Source organism: Chrysemys picta, chromosome 18 (genome assembly GCF_011386835.1).
Source record: "Chrysemys picta bellii isolate R12L10 chromosome 18, ASM1138683v2, whole genome shotgun sequence".
Taxonomy (NCBI): Eukaryota; Metazoa; Chordata; order Testudines; family Emydidae; genus Chrysemys; species Chrysemys picta.
The window spans coordinates 1188731-1207722 of record NC_088808.1 but is presented as its reverse complement, the minus strand read 5'-3'; the positions used below and the strand labels follow the sequence as shown (position 1 = coordinate 1207722).

Below are 18992 nucleotides of genomic sequence, written 5' to 3'. Positions count from 1 at the left end.
TCATGGTGAATCGCAGGAAGCCGGGGGTGCAGGGCCCTGAGTCCCCCAATACTCCGTGACAGCCTCATATTAGAAGTTATGCAACTCCTTGAGAGATGGTACAAAGCTCAAAGGCAACTTGCCCTCCGGATCCATAACAATCCTGGATGCTGCCCCAACTTTCTAGATGTTGCAGGGCCCTGAATGGGTGAATAACCACGTGTACTGGATTGGTGCAGCCATCCACATCTCCTGTAGCCTTCTGGTAAGTGACGACAGCAAGCATCGATTTCTCTGCTGCAATTTTATTTTAAAATACATATATAATAAGGACTCCAGCTGTGGTTATAAACTGAGGGTGTCTTCAAAAGTACAAGTGTCACCTTGGAAGGTTCTGATCTCAGCAGAAGTGACTTAAGATCTTTGGGCTACTGGTGCATTCCCAAAAATCTTCAGCATTCAAATACCTTCCACTGGGGTCGTGACAGAGCGTACCATGCTGGGAATGGAACCTGGACTGCTCCATTTTAGATGGCTGCAGCCTTTGTGGAGCTCCTGAAAAGTTGGGCAAGTTTTGCATGCCGGCAATGAGGCCTTTAAAACATGAACTCTTATGGACTCAACATAACCTGCCTGGTATTTTATCACACCCCACAAAGCAGTTACTGATTAATGACAAAATCTTGTAACCCACTGACAACCACGTACAGGCATTTCATTTCAGCAGTTACCACTTCGTTTCACAAGGTAGCTACAGCTATGTAGCTACTTTGTAACTGCCTGGCAAATAGCAACTAAATGTACCATCATTACATGCTCCTGCAGATGGCTTGATTATACAGTATCTGAAGCAAATGAGTAACATTCAGAGTAATTAACTTGTAGCATTTAGATTTCCCGTTAAGTCTTCAAGCGAAATGCAGACAGAGACCCTTTATCCTACTATCACAGCAATACTCCCACTTACACAGTTGCAAAATAAATACAGAGCTGAGTTAACAACATGGCTGCCTGGCTCCTGTGACAAACACCTCTGCACTCTAATGCTCATGTATTTATCCTTCGCAGCAGTGGCAGTGCACATACTTTCCAGCAATGTTCATTTTTTTGAGCCTTCTGGGCCAGAACAGCAAACAGAACCCATGGTGGCAGACAGCCAAAGCAGCATCTGAACATACTTCTAACCACAGACAACTCCCAGCACACCCCTTCATCATACAAACCCCAGAGAGATCAATGACTCACAACCCACAATGGCACCTGGAAAAAGGAGCAAAGTCATTGCAAATTTCCATGGCATGAGATCTCACTGGGCATGGAGATGTGGGTAGTGCACTGGCAAGTCTTGTGCTTCACTAAGGACAGTTAAATAGCCCCTCCATCCTGATCTGAGAGGTTTGAGTAACTGCAACATCTCAACCAGGCAATCTCTTTATAAAAAGGGCTCTTGTCAGTGAAACTACAGTTATGTGATCAAATGAAAGACAAGTCCTGATAGCTCCCCTAGGGATTAGCTGGGCTCCCCTGTGCTGCTGGATTGGCTCTCCTGTTTGGGGATGGTGATGCGTTTTCTTATCTGTACATCTTCATCCTGAAGGAGGAAACAAACATACTCATCAGCAGGAGATATCTGATCTGAAATGATTTAGCAGACTGTTCCAGATAAACAAAGACACTCCTCTCTCTCCTTCCTCCCCCGAAGCCTTCTGCATATCAGACTTCAGTCTCAGAAGGATTAGCTTGGCTGATGACGATTTTAAATACATCCAGGAACATGAATCTGTGTGGATCTATGAGACAGCCCTCGCACTCTGCTGCTATCTCACTCGGAAACACTGAAGTCACCTCACGTCCTTCCCTGTATATCTTATTTGTGTAGTTTCTCAAACCTGTTCACATGCTCCCATCCAAGAACTGTTCTTTCCAAATATTAGCAGGTATTTGTAGCTCTTTCAAACTGGCCAGGACTCTCCCCGTAAGAGAGAGAGAGCAGGGATGCAGATTTGCTGTAGAGTTTTTCATTACCTAAGTGGAGCTGTGTGATCCAATTTATGCTTTGCTCCAAGATGGGAGGGCAGAAAAACGTCATGGTCATCACAACTTAGAGATAGATTAAACTATTTAAATGCCAGTCTGTGAACTCTGGCCATGAGACATGCATTCTCCCCGCTATGCATATAGGAAGGGACAAAACTTATGTCAACACCCTGCTAAATTATGGATCCTTTAAAGGAGGCTGACAAGTTTCAGTCACACAAAAGCTCCTGTTTATGGCTTGGTTCCTTCCAACAATCTTCCCTAAAGACGGAAAGGTTTGGCTTTGCAGGGTTGTAGGTTACATGTAACCTAAAATATCAAATAGCTTGGATAGGCTGCTCTGTGAGCAGCTGCTGTACACAGTCTGCCTGAGAGGGATGGAACGTGGCTTAGGAATGCACTCAGTACCTGCACTGCACTACAGACCATCTGATTTTCTTCTACCAGATTCCTTTCAGCACCAGTCTTACAGGCTGCTTCTCTCAATTGCCCTTTCTCACACCTTCCCGCGAGATTGTGATCCCACCATCTAACCTAGATAAGGCTCTATGTCTGCAGGAAAACATTTGGCTTTGACCTGTTTGTCAGACTAAAGGCCGGCAAAAAGACACACAGAGCTAATCTAGAGCACAGTTCTTACGGAGTCAGAATCCTCTTCCACCTGGCTGCTTAGGAAATTAGCGTAATCGTCCTTCTGATTGTCTAGAATTTCTTCTTCATACTCAGTCTGATAGTCAGATTCATCTGAATAGGAGGGAAAAGAGAATCATTGATTTTAGTTGGCACCAGTAATGGACAGAGGGCATTGCAGGAGGATTACAATATTTACGAACCACATCCTGAGCTACAAAGCACTCAGCCAGGAAGGAGAGTCAGGTTTGACCAACTAATGGCAACTCAACGAACTAATTACTTTTCCCTGGGGACCACAAATCAAGCTGTCATTTTAGAAGTATCAGTTCTCTAGCCTGCCTGGTTGCAGAGATAACCTTCAAAAACTAGATGTAAACTGATGTTTCAATGTCTGCTAGTAACTGCATTAAAATTGCCTGGTAAAAATGGTGTGAAATGTCCCATACATCTCAATGGGGCCTTCACTTTCAACCTAATGATAATGTAAAATGTTGACATATTAACACCACTGATCACTGCACACAAATATCACCACTGATTAATATACACAAATATTAATACCACTAATTCATGCAAACATGCAAGAAAAGGGACAATCTTGTTCGGCAGATCTGCACAATCTACTTTTGGCATCATGCCATGGATTGAGTATGGAAGAGCCCCACCGCTTATATATTCTCCAGCTTGACTCTATTAGGATCTGGGAAGATCTGTATCTGGGGAGGTCAGAGCAAAGCAAGGTACAATGACAAGTGCTGTCCATGTTCAGTTGCAGAGGTGCCTCTGTCAACACCAGTCCTTGCAATGCCAATGCTGCTCACAGGACAAAACCTTGGGACCTCTCTGTCCCCCTTTTACAATGTTGAAAATTGAGCCTGTATTCCTATTCTGTGTTTGTTGTCTCTTAGCCCTGGTCTACACTATGAATTTAGGTCGAATTTAGCAGTGTTAGATTGATTTAACCCCGCACCTGTCCACATGACGAAGCCATTTTTGTTGACTTAAAGGGCTCTTAAAATCGATTTCTGTACTCCTCCCCAACAAGGGGATTAGTGCTGAAATTGACCTTGCTGGGTCGAATTTGGGGTAGTGTGGACACAATTCGATGGTATTGGCCTCCGGGAGCTATTCCAGAGTGCTCCATTGTGACCACTCTGGACAGCACTTTCAACTCAGATGCACTAGCCAGGTAGACAGCAAAAGCCCTGGGAACTTTTGAATTTCATTTCCTGTTTGGCCAGCGTGGCGAGCTCATCAGCACAGGTGACCATGCAGTCCCAGAATCGCAAAAGAGCTCCAGCATGGACCAAATGGGAGGTATTGGATCTGATCGCTGTTTGGGGAGATGAATCCGTGCTATCAGAACTCTATTCCAAAAGATGAAATGCCAAAATATTTGAAAAAAATCTCCAAGGGCATGATGGACAGAGGCTACAACAGGGACCCGCAGCAGTGCTGCGCGAATATTAAGCAGCTCAGGCAAGCCTACCAAAAAAACAAAGAGGCAAACGGCCGCTCCGGGTCAGAGCCCCAGAAATGCCGCTTCTATGATGAGCTGCATGCCATTCTGGGGGATGCGGGGGGGCTACCACTACCCCAGCCCTGTCCATGGACACTTGCAAGGGGGGAGTCTCATGCAACAGGGATGAGGATTTTGGGGATGGGGAAGATGAGGAGGTGGAGGAGGATGAGGATAACACACAGCACGCAAGTGGAGAAACCATTCTCCCCGACAGCCAGGGACTGTTTATCACCCTGGAGCCAATATCCTCCCAACCTTCCCAAGGTGGGCTCACAGACCATGAAGCCAGAGAAGGCACGTCTGGTGAGTGTACCTTTGTAAATATAATGCATGGTTTAAAAGCAAGCATGTTTAATGATTAATTTGCCCTGAAGACTTGGGATGCATTCGCGGCCAGTACAGCCCCTCCTTTTAAATGGCCAGCCCAACGGGTGCTTGGTATGGGAAAGGAGGGTGCTGCTGTTTGAAACTATTCCCACATGTTATGAAGGTTGAAGAAGCCGAAAGACTGTGGCTTACCATGGCTGCCTGCAAGCCGAATGCTGTTGCCCAGCCCTGCGTGTGTGATCTCTCACACCAAACTGGCAGGCCCTCAATATAAGAGGCAAAATGTGACCTTGTACCGAAAGCACATATGCTATGTAATGTTAACAGCTTGGTTCACCGTGAAAGAGTCTACCCATTGTTCTCTAAAATGTGTCTTTTTAAATACTACTCTCCCTTTTTTTCCTCCTGCAGCTGCAAATGTTTCAATGCTCCCCCTATCATCTCCGTCCCAGATGCTAGCGCAGATAAGAAGGTGAAAAAAAACGCACTCCCGAGGAAATGTTCTCTGAGCTCATGCAGTCCTCCCACACTGAAAGAATTCAGCGGAATGCGTGGAGGCAAACAATGTCAGAGTCCAGGAAAGCAGAAAATGAATGCAAGGATAGGAGGGATGAGAAAGATGAGTCAGGGAACTATGATGTGATTGGAATAACAGAGACTTGGTGGGATAACTCACATGACTGGAGTACTGTCATGGATGGATATAAACTGTTCAGGAAGGACAGGCAGGGCAGAAAAGGTGGGGGAGTTGCGTTGTATGTAAGAGAGGAGTATGACTGCTCAGAGCTCCGGTATGATACTGCAGAAAAACCTGAGAGTCTCTGGATAAAGTTGAGAAGTGGGAGCAACAAGGGTGATGTCGTGGTTGGAGTCTGCTATAGACCACCAGACCAGGGGGATGAGGTGGACGAGGCTTTCTTCTGGCAACTAGCAGAAGTTGCTAGATCGCAGGCCCTGGTTCTCATGGGAGACTTTAATCACCCTGATATCTGCTGGGAGAGCAATACAGCGGTGCACAGGCAATCCAGGAAATTTTTGGAAAGCGTAGGGGACAATTTCCTGGTGCAAGTGCTGGAGGAACCAACTAGGGGCAAAGCTTTTCTTGACCTGCTGCTCACAAACAGGGAAGAACTAGTAGGGGAAGCAAAAGTGGATGGGAACCTGGGAGGCAGTGACCATGAGATGGTCGAGTTCAGGATCCTGACACAAGGAAGAAAGGAGAGCAGCAGAATATGGACCCTGGACTTCAGAAAAGCAGACTTTGACTCCCTCAGGGAACAGATGGGCAGGATCCCCTGGGAGAATAACATGAAGGGCAAAGGGGTCCAGGAGAGCTGGCTGTATTTTAAAGAATCCTTATTGAGGTTGCAGGAACAAACAATCCCGATGTGTAGAAAGAATAGTAAATATGGCAGGCGACCAGCTTGGCTAAACAGTGAAATCCTTGCTGATCTTAAACGCAAAAAAGAGGCTTATAAGAAGTGGAAGATTGGACAAATGACCAGGGAGGAGTATAAAAATATTGCTCAGGCGTGCAGGAGTGAAATCAGGAAGGCCAAATCACACTTGGAGTTGCAGTTAGCAAGAGATGTTAAGAGTAACAAGAAGGGTTTCTTCAGGTATGTTAGCAACAAGAAGAAAATCAAGGAAAGTGTGGGCCCCTTACTGAATGAGGGAGGCAACCTAGTGACCGAGGATGTGGAAAAAGCTAATGTACTCAATGATTTTTTTGCCTCTGTCTTCACGCACAAGGTCAGCTCCCAGATTGCTGCACTGGGCAGTACAGCATGGGGAGAAGGTGACCAGCCCTCTGTGGAGAAAGAAGTGGTTCGGGACTATTTAGAAAAACTGGACGTGCACAAGTCCATGGGGCCGGATGCGCTGCATCCGAGGGTGCTAAAGGAGTTGGCGGGTGAGATTGCAGAGCCATTAGCCATTATTTTTGAAAACTCATGGCGATCGGGGGAGGTCCCAGATGACTGGAAAAAGGCTAATGTAGTGCCCATCTTTAAAAAAGGGAAGAAGGAGGATCCGGGGAACTACAGGCCAGTCAGCCTCACCTCAGTCCCTGGAAAAATTATGGAGCAGGTCCTCAAGGAATCAATTATGAAACATTTAGAGGAAAGGAAAGTGATCAGGAACAGTCAGCATGGATTCACGAAGGGGAAGTCGTGCCTGACTAACCTAATTGCCTTCTATGATGAGATAACTGGCTCTGTGGATGAGGGGAAAGCAGTGGATGTGTTATTTCTTGACTTTAGCAAAGCTTTTGATACTGTCTCCCACAGTATTCTTGCCACCAAGTTAAAGAAGTATGGGCTGGATGAATGGACTGTAAGGTGGATAGAAAGCTGGCTAGATCGTCGGGCTCAACGGGTAGTGATCAATGGCTCCATGTCTAGTTGGCAGCCGGTTTCAAGTGGAGTGCCCCAAGGGTCGGTCCTGGGGCCGGTTTTGTTTAATATCTTTATTAATGATCTGGAGGATGGTGTGGACTGCACTCTCAGCAAGTTTGCAGATGACACTAAACTAGGAGGCGTGGTAGATACACTAGAGGGTAGGGATCGGATACAGAGGGACCTAGACAAATTAGAGGATTGGGCCGAAAAAAACCTGATGAGGTTCAACAAGGACAAGTGCAGAGTCCTGCACTTAGGACGGAAGAATCCCATGCACTGCTACAGACTAGGGACCGAATGGCTAGGTAGCAGTTCAGCTGAAAAGGACCTAGGGGTCACAGTGGACGAGAAGCTGGATATGAGTCAACAGTGTGCTCTTGTTGCCAAGAAGGCTAACGGCATTTTGGGCTGTATAAGTAGGGGCATTGCCAGCAGATCGAGGAACGTGATCGTTCCCCTTTATTCGACATTGGTGAGGCCTCATCTGGAATACTGTGTCCAGTTTTGGGCCCCACACTACAAGAAGGATGTGGAAAAATTGGAAAGAGTCCAGCGGAGGGCAACAAAAATGATTAGGGGTCTGGAGCATGTGACTTATGAGGAGAGGCTGAGAGAACTGGGATTGTTTAGTCTCCAGAAGAGAAGAATGAGGGGGGATTTGATAGCAGCCTTCAACTACCTGAAGGGGGGTTCCAAAGAGGATGGAGCTCGGCTGTTCTCAGTGGTGGCAGATGACAGAACAAGGAGCAATGGTCTCAAGTTGCAGTGGGGGAAGTCCAGGTTGGATATCAGGAAAAACTATTTCACTAGGAGGGTGGTGAAACACTGGAATGCATTACCTAGGGAGGTGGTGGAGTCTCCTTCCTTGGAGGTTTTTTAAGGCCCGGCTTGACAAAGCCCTGGCTGGGATGATTTAGCTGGGAATTGGTCCTGCTTTGAGCAGGGGGTTGGACTAGATGACCTCTTGAGGTCCCTTCCAACTCTGATATTCTATGATTCTATGATTCTATGAGAGGTGGTGGGAGCAAGATGAGAGGTGGCGGCAACGTGATGAGAGGAGGCAGGATGCAATGCTGAGGCTACTGGGGGTTAAACTGATATGCTCTGGCGTCTGGTGGAGCTGCAGGAAAAGCATCAGGAACACACACCGCCGCTGCAGCTCCTGTGTAACCACCCGCCCTCCTCCCCAAGTTCCATAGCCTCCTCACCCAGACGCCCAAGAACGCCGGGGGAGGGGTGGGAGAGAGGGGGGGCCCTCCGAGCACCCAACCAATCCACCCCTGAGGACAACCCAAGCAACAGAAGGCTGGCATTCAATAAGTTTTGAAGTGCAGTTTGGCCTTGTTCTTCCCTCCTCCACCACCCCACCCAGTGCTTCCCTCCTCCCTGACCCCTCCTGGGCTACCTTGGCAGTTATCCCCCTATTTGTGTGATGAATTAATAAAGAATGCATGATTTTGAAACAATAATGACTTTATTGCCTCTGCAAGCGATGATCGAAGGGAGGAGGATGGTTGGCTTACAGGGAAGTAGAGTGAACCAAGGGGGTGGGTTTTCATCAAGGAGAAACAAATAGAACTGTCACTCCGTAGCCTGGCCAGTCATGAAACTGGTTTTCAAAGCTTCTCTGATGCGCAGCGCTCCCTGCTGTGCTCTTCTAATCACCCTGGTGTCTGGCTGCGTGTAATCAGTGGCCAGACGATTTGCCGCAACCTCCCACCCTGCCATAAATGTCTCCCCCTTACTCTCACAGATATTGTGGAACACACAGCAAGCAGCAATAACAATTTGAATATTGGTTTTGCTGAGGTCTAACCGAGTCAGTAAACTGTGCCAGTGTGCTTTTAAACATCCAAAGGCACATTCTACCACCATTCTGCACTTGCTCAGCATATAGTTGAACAGGTCCTGACTACTGCCCAGGTGCCTGTGTCTGGCTTCATGGGCCATGGCATTAAGGGGTAGGTTGAGTCCCCAAGGATATCTATAGGCATTTCAACATCCCCAACGGTTATTTTCTGGTCTGGGAAGAAAAAACGGTTACTTACCTTCTGTAACTGTTGTTCTTCGAGATGTGTTGTTCACGTCCATTACACATTAGGTGTGCGTGCGCCGCATGTACGGACGTCGGAAACTTTTTCCCTTAGTGGCTGCCGTCAGGCCAGCAGGGCCCCCCTTCCCGCCAGAGCGGCGCCCCTCTCTAGGGTATATATATCCCTGCAGGCCCGACCCCCTCGGTTCCTTCTTGCCGGTGACTCCGACAGAGGGGAAGGAGGGTGGGAAGTGTAATGGACGTGAACAACACATCTCGAAGAACAACAGTTACAGAAGGTAAGTAACCGTTTTTTCTTCTTCTTACCATTGGAGGCGTGTAGGAGTCAAGGTACACCTGATTGTAGCACAGTCCTGCCAACCACTGCGTCCTCTCTGGTCTGATGATGGATCGCGTAGTGGGCTGTGAATGTATGCTCGGACGACCAGATGGCCACTTTACAGATTTCCTGGATCGGAACCTGGCCAGGTAGGTCGCTCTTCTGGAGGGCTTCCTACTACCAAGGAGAATTTGCTGGACCTGGTGGGAGCACCTGTGTTCCGCATCATTCAGCCAGAGAGATACCATGCCATGAGATGTAGCGACGGTAGGTTCGGGTGGAGCAGGCACACACACCTGTCCTGGGTGACGAGGTCGCGATGGAGGGGGAGGGTAATCAGGACGGCTATGGACAATTCCAGCAGGGTCGTGAACCAATGCTGTCGTGGCCACGCCGGGGCGATGAGGATGACTGTCGCCTTGTCCCTGCGGGTCTTGAGGAGGACCTTGTGGATGAGCGGGAATGGAGGGAAGGCATACCTCAGGCTCCCTCCCCACGGAATCGTGAAGGCATCTGCCAATGACCCCGGGCTGAGGTTCTGGAAAGAGCAAAACTGAGGGCATTGTCTGTTGTCCTTGGTGGCGAATAGATCCACCCGGGGAAACCCCCACCTCTGGAAGATTGAATGCAGGACGTCCCGCCTCAAAGCCCATTCGTGCATGTGGTAGGATCGGCTGAGGCGGTCTGCTAACCTGTTTTGGACCCCTGGGAGTTACGTTGCGATTAGATGGACCGAATGGGCTATACAGAAGTCCCATAGGCGGAGTGCCTCGTGACAGAGGGGAGAGGACCGGGACCCGCCCTGCTTGTTTGTGTAGAACATGGCAGTAGTGTTGTTTGTCAGAACTGACACGCTGTGACCTTCCATGGTGGCGTGGAAGGTCTGACAGGTGAGGCGAACCGCCCTCAGCTCCTTCAGATTGATGTGAAGCAACCTGTCTTCCCTGGACCACAACCCCTCGGTCCGCAGTTCCCCCAGGTGCGCCCCCCAACCCAGGTCTGATGCATCTGTTACTAACGTCAGAGTGGGTTGTGGGGCAGCGAAGGGGATCCCTTCGCAAACCTGCTGTTGATCGAGCCACCAGCGGAGGGAGCTTAACACCCGAGCCGGGATCGTCACCACCAGGTCCAAGGGGTCTCTGTAGGGGCGATACGTTTGGGCTAGCCACAACTGCAATGGCCTGAGCCTTAGGCGGGCATGTCTGACTACGTGTGTGCAGGCTGCCATGTGCCCCAGGAGTTGCATGCAGCACCTTGCCATAGTCGTGGGAAATTGCTGGACGGAGCTTACGACCCCTTGAATGGCCAAGAACCGCGACTCTGGAAGACTTGCCCGCGCCGTCACCGAGTCCAGGACTGCACCTATGAAGTCCAGTCTCTGCGTGGGAATTAGCGTGGACTTGGGCACGTTGACCAGTAGGCCGAGCCTGCCGAACACCTGTAAGGCCAGCGTCACGTGGGAGCGGACCTCGGCCTCTGACCTGCCCGCGAGGAGCCAGTCGTCCAAGTACGGGTACACGCGCATCCTTCTCTTCCGAAGAAAGGCTGCTACCACGGACATGCATTTCGTGAACACTTGTGGTGCCGTTGCTAGGCCGAAGGGCAGGACCGTAAATTGAAAATGGTGCTGGTTGATGGTGAAGCGCAGGAACCGCCGGTGGGCCGGGCGGATGGCGATGTGAAAATCTGCATCTTTCATATCGAGGGCAGCGTACCAATCCCCCGGATCCAGGGATGGGATAATAGTTCCAAGGGAGACCATACGGAAACGTGTTCTGACCAGAAACTTGTTTAGTCCGCGCAGGTCCAAAATGGGACGGAGGCCCCCTTTTGCCTTGGGAATCAGGAAATACCTGGAGTAGAATCCTTTTCCCCTTAGGTCTAGTGGGACCTCTTCCACTGCTCCCACTGTGAGGAGGGTCTGCACCTCCTGCATGAGAAGTTGCTCGTGAGAGGGGTCCCTGAAGAGGGACGGGGAAGGGGGATGGATGGGAGGGGGTGAGGAGAACTGAAGGGTATAGCCCGCCTTCACCATGCGCAGAACCCAGCGGTCCGATGTTATGTGCGACCATGCACGGTAGAAATGGGACAGGCGGTCCCTGAAACATAGAGGTGGATCCGGAATGGAATGTGGTACGCTGTCTTCGAGCGTAGCTTCAAAAGCCTGGTTTACTTCCTGGCTGCGGCTTGCCTTGGCCATAACCTTGGCCTTGGTTAGGCGTATTGTTACGTCTCCGCCTGTTATCCCTGCCACGATGGCGGTACGGTTCTTGCCAAGGACGAGGGTGGTACTGCCTTTGTGGTGGCTGGGGCTTAAAGGGTTTCCGCTGTGTCACTGGGGTATGCATTCCCAACGACTTTAGGGTCGCTCGCGAGTCCTTGAGGCTATGTAGCCTGGCATCCGTTTGATCCGAAAACAAGCCTGACCCTTCAAACGGAAGGTCCTGCAGGGTGGTCTGCACCTCTGGCAGAAGGCCTGAAGCCTGTAACCATGCCGAGCACCTCATCACTACCCCTGACGCGATTGTCCTAGCAGCTGCGTCAGCGGAGTCAAGGGAGGCCTGCAACGAAGTTTTGGCCACCGCCATCCCTTCATCCACTAGGGCCGTGAACTCTGGTTGTGCGTCCGGAGGCAGGGATTCTTTAAACTTGGAGACTGATGCCCAAGAATTAAAGTTGTGTCTGTTCAGAATCGCCTGCTGATTAGCGATCCTCAGCTGGAGGCCCCCAGACGAGTAGACCTTCCTCCCGAACAAGTCCAAGCGTTTCGCCTCCTTGGCCTTGGGTGCAGGGGCTTGCTGGCCATGACGCTCTCGTTCATTGACTACAGAGACTACCAGTGAACAAGGAGACGGGTGCGAAAAGAGGAAGTCAAACCCTCTAGATGGGGCGAAGTATTTCCTCTCCACGCCCCTTGCAGTTGGTGCACTGGAGGCCGGTGTTTGCCATACCGTCTTGTAGTTAGACTGGACCGTCCTTATAATCGGGAGAGCGATTCTGGAGGGGCCTTCCGGGCTCAGGATGTCGACCATGGGGTCCTCCTGCTCTACGGTGTCCTCTGCCTGCAAGCCCAGCTTGAGGGCTACACGCGGAGCAGGTCCTGGTGCGCCCGATGATCAATCGGGGGAGGGCTAGACACTGTTGTGCCCGCCACGGCTTCGTCCGGCAAGGAGGAAGAGGTCGGGGCCTTTTGCCCATCTTCGCCTTCCTGCAACCCGTCATCGATTGGTTGCTCCTCTGGGGCCTGTCCCACGGCGTGGGACTGAGACGGTACCGTGCTCGGTGCCGAGTCCACTCCTTCACGCTCCTGCGGTCTGGAGATCGTTGCCTCCTTGCGAGAGGGTGGGCGGTACTATGGAGAGCGGGCCCAGATCTCGAGGCCCTGGATGGGCGGCCTTGCTGGTGGTAGGCCCAGGGTGTTCAGAATGGCCATTGGCCTGGCTGGCCCCATTGAGGATGACAAGAGGCTTTGTAGTCACTACTGGCCTGTGTCCTGTGGGCATACCCGCCGTACCGGCCCGAGTCAGTCTCCGACACCACGGATGGTTATCTTGAAGGCCACGGCGGTGCCGTGGGACGGTGCCAGTCCGGGGTTGGAGAGCAGTGTCTCCGCGACCGGGACCTGGAGTAGCGTCTCGCCGATCTGGACCTGGATCGGTACCGGTGACCACGGGACCGGGAACGACTACGGGTGGTCGGTCTCGGGGATCGTGTAACCGACGCGTCCCGGTGCCGACTCGAGTATGGCTGCTGGGTCGGTGCCGTCCGCTTATTGAGGCCCGATGGCTGTGGCGCTTTCTGCGCAGAGGGCAACCGGGAGTCCATCGAGGTGGAACTCGACCGGGACCGGTGCCGTGAACGGTGCAGAGATGGCGACTGTGATGGGCGCACCATTGCCGGCTTGCCTCTGGATGGCAGTCTCAGCGGAGCGTCCTTAGTTTGTGGAGGGCCCTCAATGGACAATTCAATGAGGTCCTTTGCTGCCTCAAATGTGTCTGGCGTGGAGGGCTGTTCCAAGAGCTCCTCCAGCCCTTCCCCCTCACTCAACGCGCCTATCCCAGGGCTCGACGGGACCTGTGCCGGGGCCGTAACGGCCTTAGGCGCACTCGAGGTCTGCCCTCTTATGCGGGGAGCGTCCTCGGGCCTTGAGTTGGCCCTTCGATTTTGGCGGCGAAGACGACCGGTGCCGTAAGTGTTCTCGCTGAATCGGTGCCGTGGGCTTCGGGTGTCCCGCCGGCGCCGGGTCCCGGACCGATGCCAGGGCGCTCCGCACCGAGGCAGACGGTGCCGTCGAAGTGGAGGGCTGTAACGCCGTCTCCATGAGCAGCTGCTTAAGGCGAAAGTCTCTTTCTTTCTTAGTCCTGGGCTTAAAGGCCTTACAGATCTTGCAGCGCTCTTTTTGGTGTGTTTCCCCCAGGCAACGGAGACACGAGTCGTGAGGGTCGCTCAATGGCATAGGCTTACGGCACGTGGCACAAGCCTTGAAGCCTTGGGCGTGCGGCATGCCCTGCCGCCCAGGGCCGGTGCTGGGGTTGACCAAATACCTACTACAAGAGCTTAAGTACTTCTAAAGAACTGTTAACTACTAGCTTAACACTGACAACTAAAGAACTGATAACTGTGAAGATAACACTAATGACTATGCTAAGGGACACTCTCAGACGAGAGATAGAGTTGTTCCAACGCCGCCACGGACGGTAAGAAGGAACTGAGGGGGTCGGGCCTGCAGGGATGTATATACCCTAGAGCGGGGTGCCGCTCTGGTGGGAGGGGGGGCCCTGCTGGCCCGACGGGAGCCGCTAAGGGAAAAAGTTTCCGACGTCCGTGCACGCGGCGCGCGCACACCTAATGTGTAATGGACGTGAACAATCACTCGAAGAAAAAGTCCCTTCCTGCAGCTTTTGAAACAGACCAGAGTTCCTGAAGACGCGAGCGTCATGTACCTTTTCTGGCCATCCCATGTTGATGTTAGTGAAACGTCCCTTGTGATCCACCAGTGCTTGCAGCAGCATTGAAAAGTACCCCTTGCGGTTTATGTACTCGCTGGCTTGGTATTCTGGTGCCAAGATAGGGATATGCGTTCTGTCTATCGCCCCACCACAGTTAGGGAATCCCATTGCAGCAAAGCCATCCACTATGACCTGCACATTTCCCAGAGTCACTACCCTTGATAGCAGCAGCTCAGTGATTGCGTTGGCTACTTGGATCATAGCAGCCCCCACAGTAGATTTACCCACTTCAAATTGATTCCCGACTGACCGGTAGCGTCTGGTATTGCAAGCTTCCACAGGGCTATTACCACTTGCTTCTCAATTGTAAAGGCTGCTCTCATTTTGTTATTCTTGCGCTTCAGGGGACAGCAAGTCACAAAGTTCCATGAAAGTGCCTTTACGCATACAAAAGTTTCGCAGCCACTGGGAATCATCCCAGACCTGCAACACCATGCGGTCCCACCAGTCATCCCACGGCATGAACCTGCCCCCTTAGCACCATGATGTCCAAATTGCCAGGGCCAGTGCTTTGAGAGAAGTCTGTGTCCATGTCCTCACTGCTATCGAGATCGCGCTGTCGTCGCCTCCTTGCCTGCTTTTGCAGGCTCTGGTTCTGCACATACTGCAGGATAATGCGCAAGGCGTTTACAATGCTCACAACAGCAGTGGTGAGCTGAGTGGGCTCCATGCTTGCCGTGGTATAGCGTCTACAGGAGAGCAGGAGCACAGAGTTGCAGCGGAAGTGGTGGATGACAATGGATGCCACGAGACTAGATATTTATACCAAACAATGAGAGGACTTGTGAGGTGGATTCATGGCACCAGGAGAGCAGAGTTGCAGCGGAAGCAGTGGATGACTGAGCTCATTTACTCTATTGAGCTCAGTCATCATTTACTCAATTGAGACTGAGTTCATTTACAACAGCAGGAGGAGAGCAGAGTTGAGGCAGAAGTGGTGGATGACCATGGTTTGCACACCTACTGCACCGTCTGCTGCCCGCAGCACCCAGGACACAACAGCCGTGGTAACAGTAAGCTGAGCTGAGCGGGCTCCATGCTTGCCGTGGTATGGCGTCTGCACTGAAAAAGGCACAAAATGATTGTCTGCCGTTGCTTTCACGGAGGGAGGGGCGACTGGCGACATGTACCCAAAACCACTCGCGACAACGTTTTTGCCCCATCAGGCATTGGGAGCTTAACCCAGAATTCAAATGGGTGGCGGAGACTGCAGGAATTGTGGGATAGCTACCCACAGTGCACCACTCCGTGAGTCGATGCTAGCCATGGTATTGAGGATGCACTCCACCGACCTACTGCGCTTAGTGGGGACATACACGATCTATTGGGGGTTGGACTAGATGACCTCCTGAGGTCTCTTCCAACTCTGATCGTCTGTGATTCTATGACTGTATAAAATCACTTTCTAAAGATCGACTTCTATAAATTTGACCTAATTTCCTAGTGTAGACATACCCTTAGCCAGCCTCTGATCTTCCCATCACCACCAGCTTACAGAAGTTTCCTCTTAAAAGGATCTTTGTCAAACGCTTTTTGAAAGTTGAAATAAATAAATGATATTCACTATTTTGTTGATGTACTAGGGATGTGTGATATTCCCCTATTAAACCCATACTGGCTTGTTCTGATCATATCACAATTACCTGGGTGTTTTATCTTACTATTTTAATGTGGTTTCAATCCATACTCCTAGTTTTGCAGTATGACTCACTGTTCTGACATTATCAGGATAATCCCTAGCGCCAGTTAGAGAGTTAGGTAAGACATTAGCTACCATCTGGAATCAGAGCCACTGAATTAACTGAAGGATTGCGTATTTATGTCACCAGTTCAGTCCCTTTTATCTTAAACTTTTGCAGAACTCTTGGACATACCATCTGGTCCTGGGGACTTGATTATCCTTAATTTATCAGTTTGTTCCAGCAACTTCCATTTGACCTGCTTAGTTTACCTCTTTTATTACCTGAAGAGCACAGGCCTGGAGTGTCTCCGCAATATCTTCTGTGGTGAAGACTGATGCAAAGAAATTGTTTTGCTTCTCTGAAAAGTGCACAAAATTTTGGACCACTCCCTTAGATCTTTCACAGACTGCCTTGCTTCCAAAGAACTTACAATTCTTTATTTGATTTTTGTCTTTGACTATTTGCTCTTCCCTTTTAGCCTCCTAATTTTGACTTTGTATTTCATCCACCATAGTTTATGCTCCTTTCTCTTAGTGTCAGTAGAGTTGGAGCGCCTTTTTCTGAGGGATTCCCTGTTTAGCTTGAATAAACTCTTGAAGTTAAATCACTGAACCATTTGCATCATGCTCCCCTCCACCCCCAGCTTTCCTGCTTCCTTTCTTCTTTAGAGGTATGCGTGCCTTTTGGTATTCTGTTATGGGTTGCTTAAGTAGCCTCCACACTGAGTCTAAGAATTTTAATTTCCTCACTTTTGCCTATAGGTCTGTTTGATCAGCTACAGATGGGGAAACTGAGGCCCAGCGGGACCAGTGGCACAACAGTCCCCCTACAAACCCCAATGCTATTCCCATGTTCTAAGTGCTAGACAATACTCCAGCCTAGAAACAGGATAATGTTACTTAGAAGATTTAATCATTTTCAAATAACCACAAAGAAACCTCCAGATATGTCACAAGATAGACAAGAAGAGACTGTTACAGACTCATTCATGCTGCCTCCATATCAATTCACCATTCTATTTAAGAACTCAGATACTTTCAGAATATTGATCAGGAGTCCAGTGAACTCCCTGAACCTGCATTACTGTACACATCCATCATAGCTACTGTCCAGCTCCTACCTTATAAATCAATACTGAAGCCACATACAGCTCTACTCTCTAGACTGTGGCAGTTTGTGACGCCACGCCAACTGAAATGCTCTGACTGACAACCGGCAGGGGTAATAAACCAGCAAAGCAATGGCATCATTGTCACATGGGTTTGAGCTATTCCTGCTCTCATGCCCAACCTTTTCCCTCAAAAATCAAACAAGATGCATATGCAGCAAAATTAAACAAATCTCAACTGCTCATGCTGGTCATGTTGGGCATTGATCCACCTTGCATAGAGTTGATCAAAAAGCCCTGTTTTAGACTGGTTCCTTCTGCAGTGCTTGCAAGGTGTCTGCCAATAATCACAACTAAACACAACAAGCAAGCACTTTTAATTGAGCCATCGCACGTCTCAGCAAAGTAATGATGCCAATGTGTTACTCCGCTCTTGTCCACCGGCACCCCAGCCTTCTGTTTACTGCTTCTTGCCTGAACACATCACAGCTAAGAGGAAGCACAGTGCTCTACTCACGAGGCCAGCTGGGACTCAGGAGAGCTGGATTCCATTTCCAGCTTTTCCCCCAGCCTCCCCTTGTGACCTTGGACAAGTCACTGGGTCTCTCTGTGGCTCAATTCCCCATCTGTAAAATCCTGCTCCACTTCACAGGATGGTTCGGAAAATAAACCAATTCCTGTTTGTGAAGTGCACAGATAGCTCACTGATGGGGGCCGTACATGGTAATCAGACAGATCCATCATGGCTACATATACAGTGCAAGCAGAGACCTGGGTTTCTATTTGTGTCACTAAGTCACCACTCCTGCTTTTGGGGGATTGGGAAAATAACCATCCTTTTGTGATGTCTGAAATGTTGGTGGGTTTGCAGAGAGTGGGCAGGGAGATGGAGCAGATGTGCCAGTAGCAATTAAACCAGCTTCACTGAGACGCTTAACAGCTACAAAGTTATCTGTGTAGATACCAAGTATGGGGCATATGCTGTGAGATGGTCGAATACCTTCAAACATGGGAGTTGCTGGATTCTCCTAGCTGACCCCTACAACCCTGACCTAACTCTCCACATGTTAAATCAATTGGCCCCCATTCCCATGGGGGGCTGTCAGGACAGACATCTCAGCATCCCCAGCGCTGGCCTGTGTGTGGAATCCTGCTCCTTATTAGCCACCTAGGTAACCTCAGATTATCTTGGGTTTAAAACATCCGTGACATTTGGCTTGTCTGTTTATTACGTTTCCATGAGGTTTGCATTTCTGCCCTAATTCCCACTCCCTCCTGTGATGGTGCTAGAGCACCGCCATCGTAATTGAGACTTTGTTAGGCTCTAGGGCCTCAGCCTTGTAATAAGCATTGTGCAAACTGAACCCTGAGCCCATGCGGAGCCTTACTGATTTCAATGGGGATCTAACTCCAGTATCAGTAATGTCAAACTGAACCCTCTCACAGCAGGTGTAGGTTTAGGTGAAATGTACACAATTAATGATTTACTTGAAATCTTTCTAAAGAGCAGATGAGCAACAGCTTATACTCAGCGGCTGCGAGGGACCACGTAACTCAAAGGTTTAGCCTGGTGTCTATTTATAAGCAAAGGCCAATTTTGCCCAAATAGAAATGCTAAAGCCTCTGAGGATGGCATACTCATTGCTATGCAGCAGTGTAAGAGTAATCCCACCTGTGAACCCAACAGTCCTGGCAAACACAGACACCACTGGACTGTGTATCAAAGGCCATACAGAATTCACAGGATAAAGAAGAAGAAAAGTCTTTTTCAGCTTGGTTCTGAGGAACAGGTCTTGTACTTAAAATGAATTAGCTGATTACTTAAGTATTGCTCGCGTTGGAACAGTCGATAGCATCTGCTGCATTCTGCAGATGACAGTACATTCTGTTCCTTAGCATTTTATTCTAACACAATGGCTATAAT

At 49.9% G+C, this 18992-nt stretch overlaps 1 protein-coding gene across 15 annotated transcripts in view; it reads right to left on the bottom strand.

Annotated features, from left to right (window-relative positions):
* Window positions 1-268: 268 nt before the first annotated feature.
* PNPLA7 (patatin like phospholipase domain containing 7) overlaps window positions 269-18992 on the bottom strand; it is a 420470-nt gene continuing 401746 nt past the window's right edge. For 12 of the 15 annotated variants that reach the window (XR_010593665.1, XM_065572470.1, XM_065572478.1 and 9 more), the window contains 2 exons: window positions 2657-2760; window positions 269-1570 (listed from right to left, as the gene is read on the bottom strand). Coding sequence is in view for 11 of the 15 variants with exons in the window: in XM_065572470.1 (XP_065428542.1) it covers window positions 1490-1570; window positions 2657-2760 (185 nt within the window). In the remaining 4 variants the exon portion in view is untranslated. Of the gene's footprint in view, window positions 1571-2656; window positions 2761-18992 lie in introns of those variants that run through there. The other 3 variants (XR_010593664.1, XR_010593663.1, XM_065572481.1) reach the window with 1 other exon arrangement.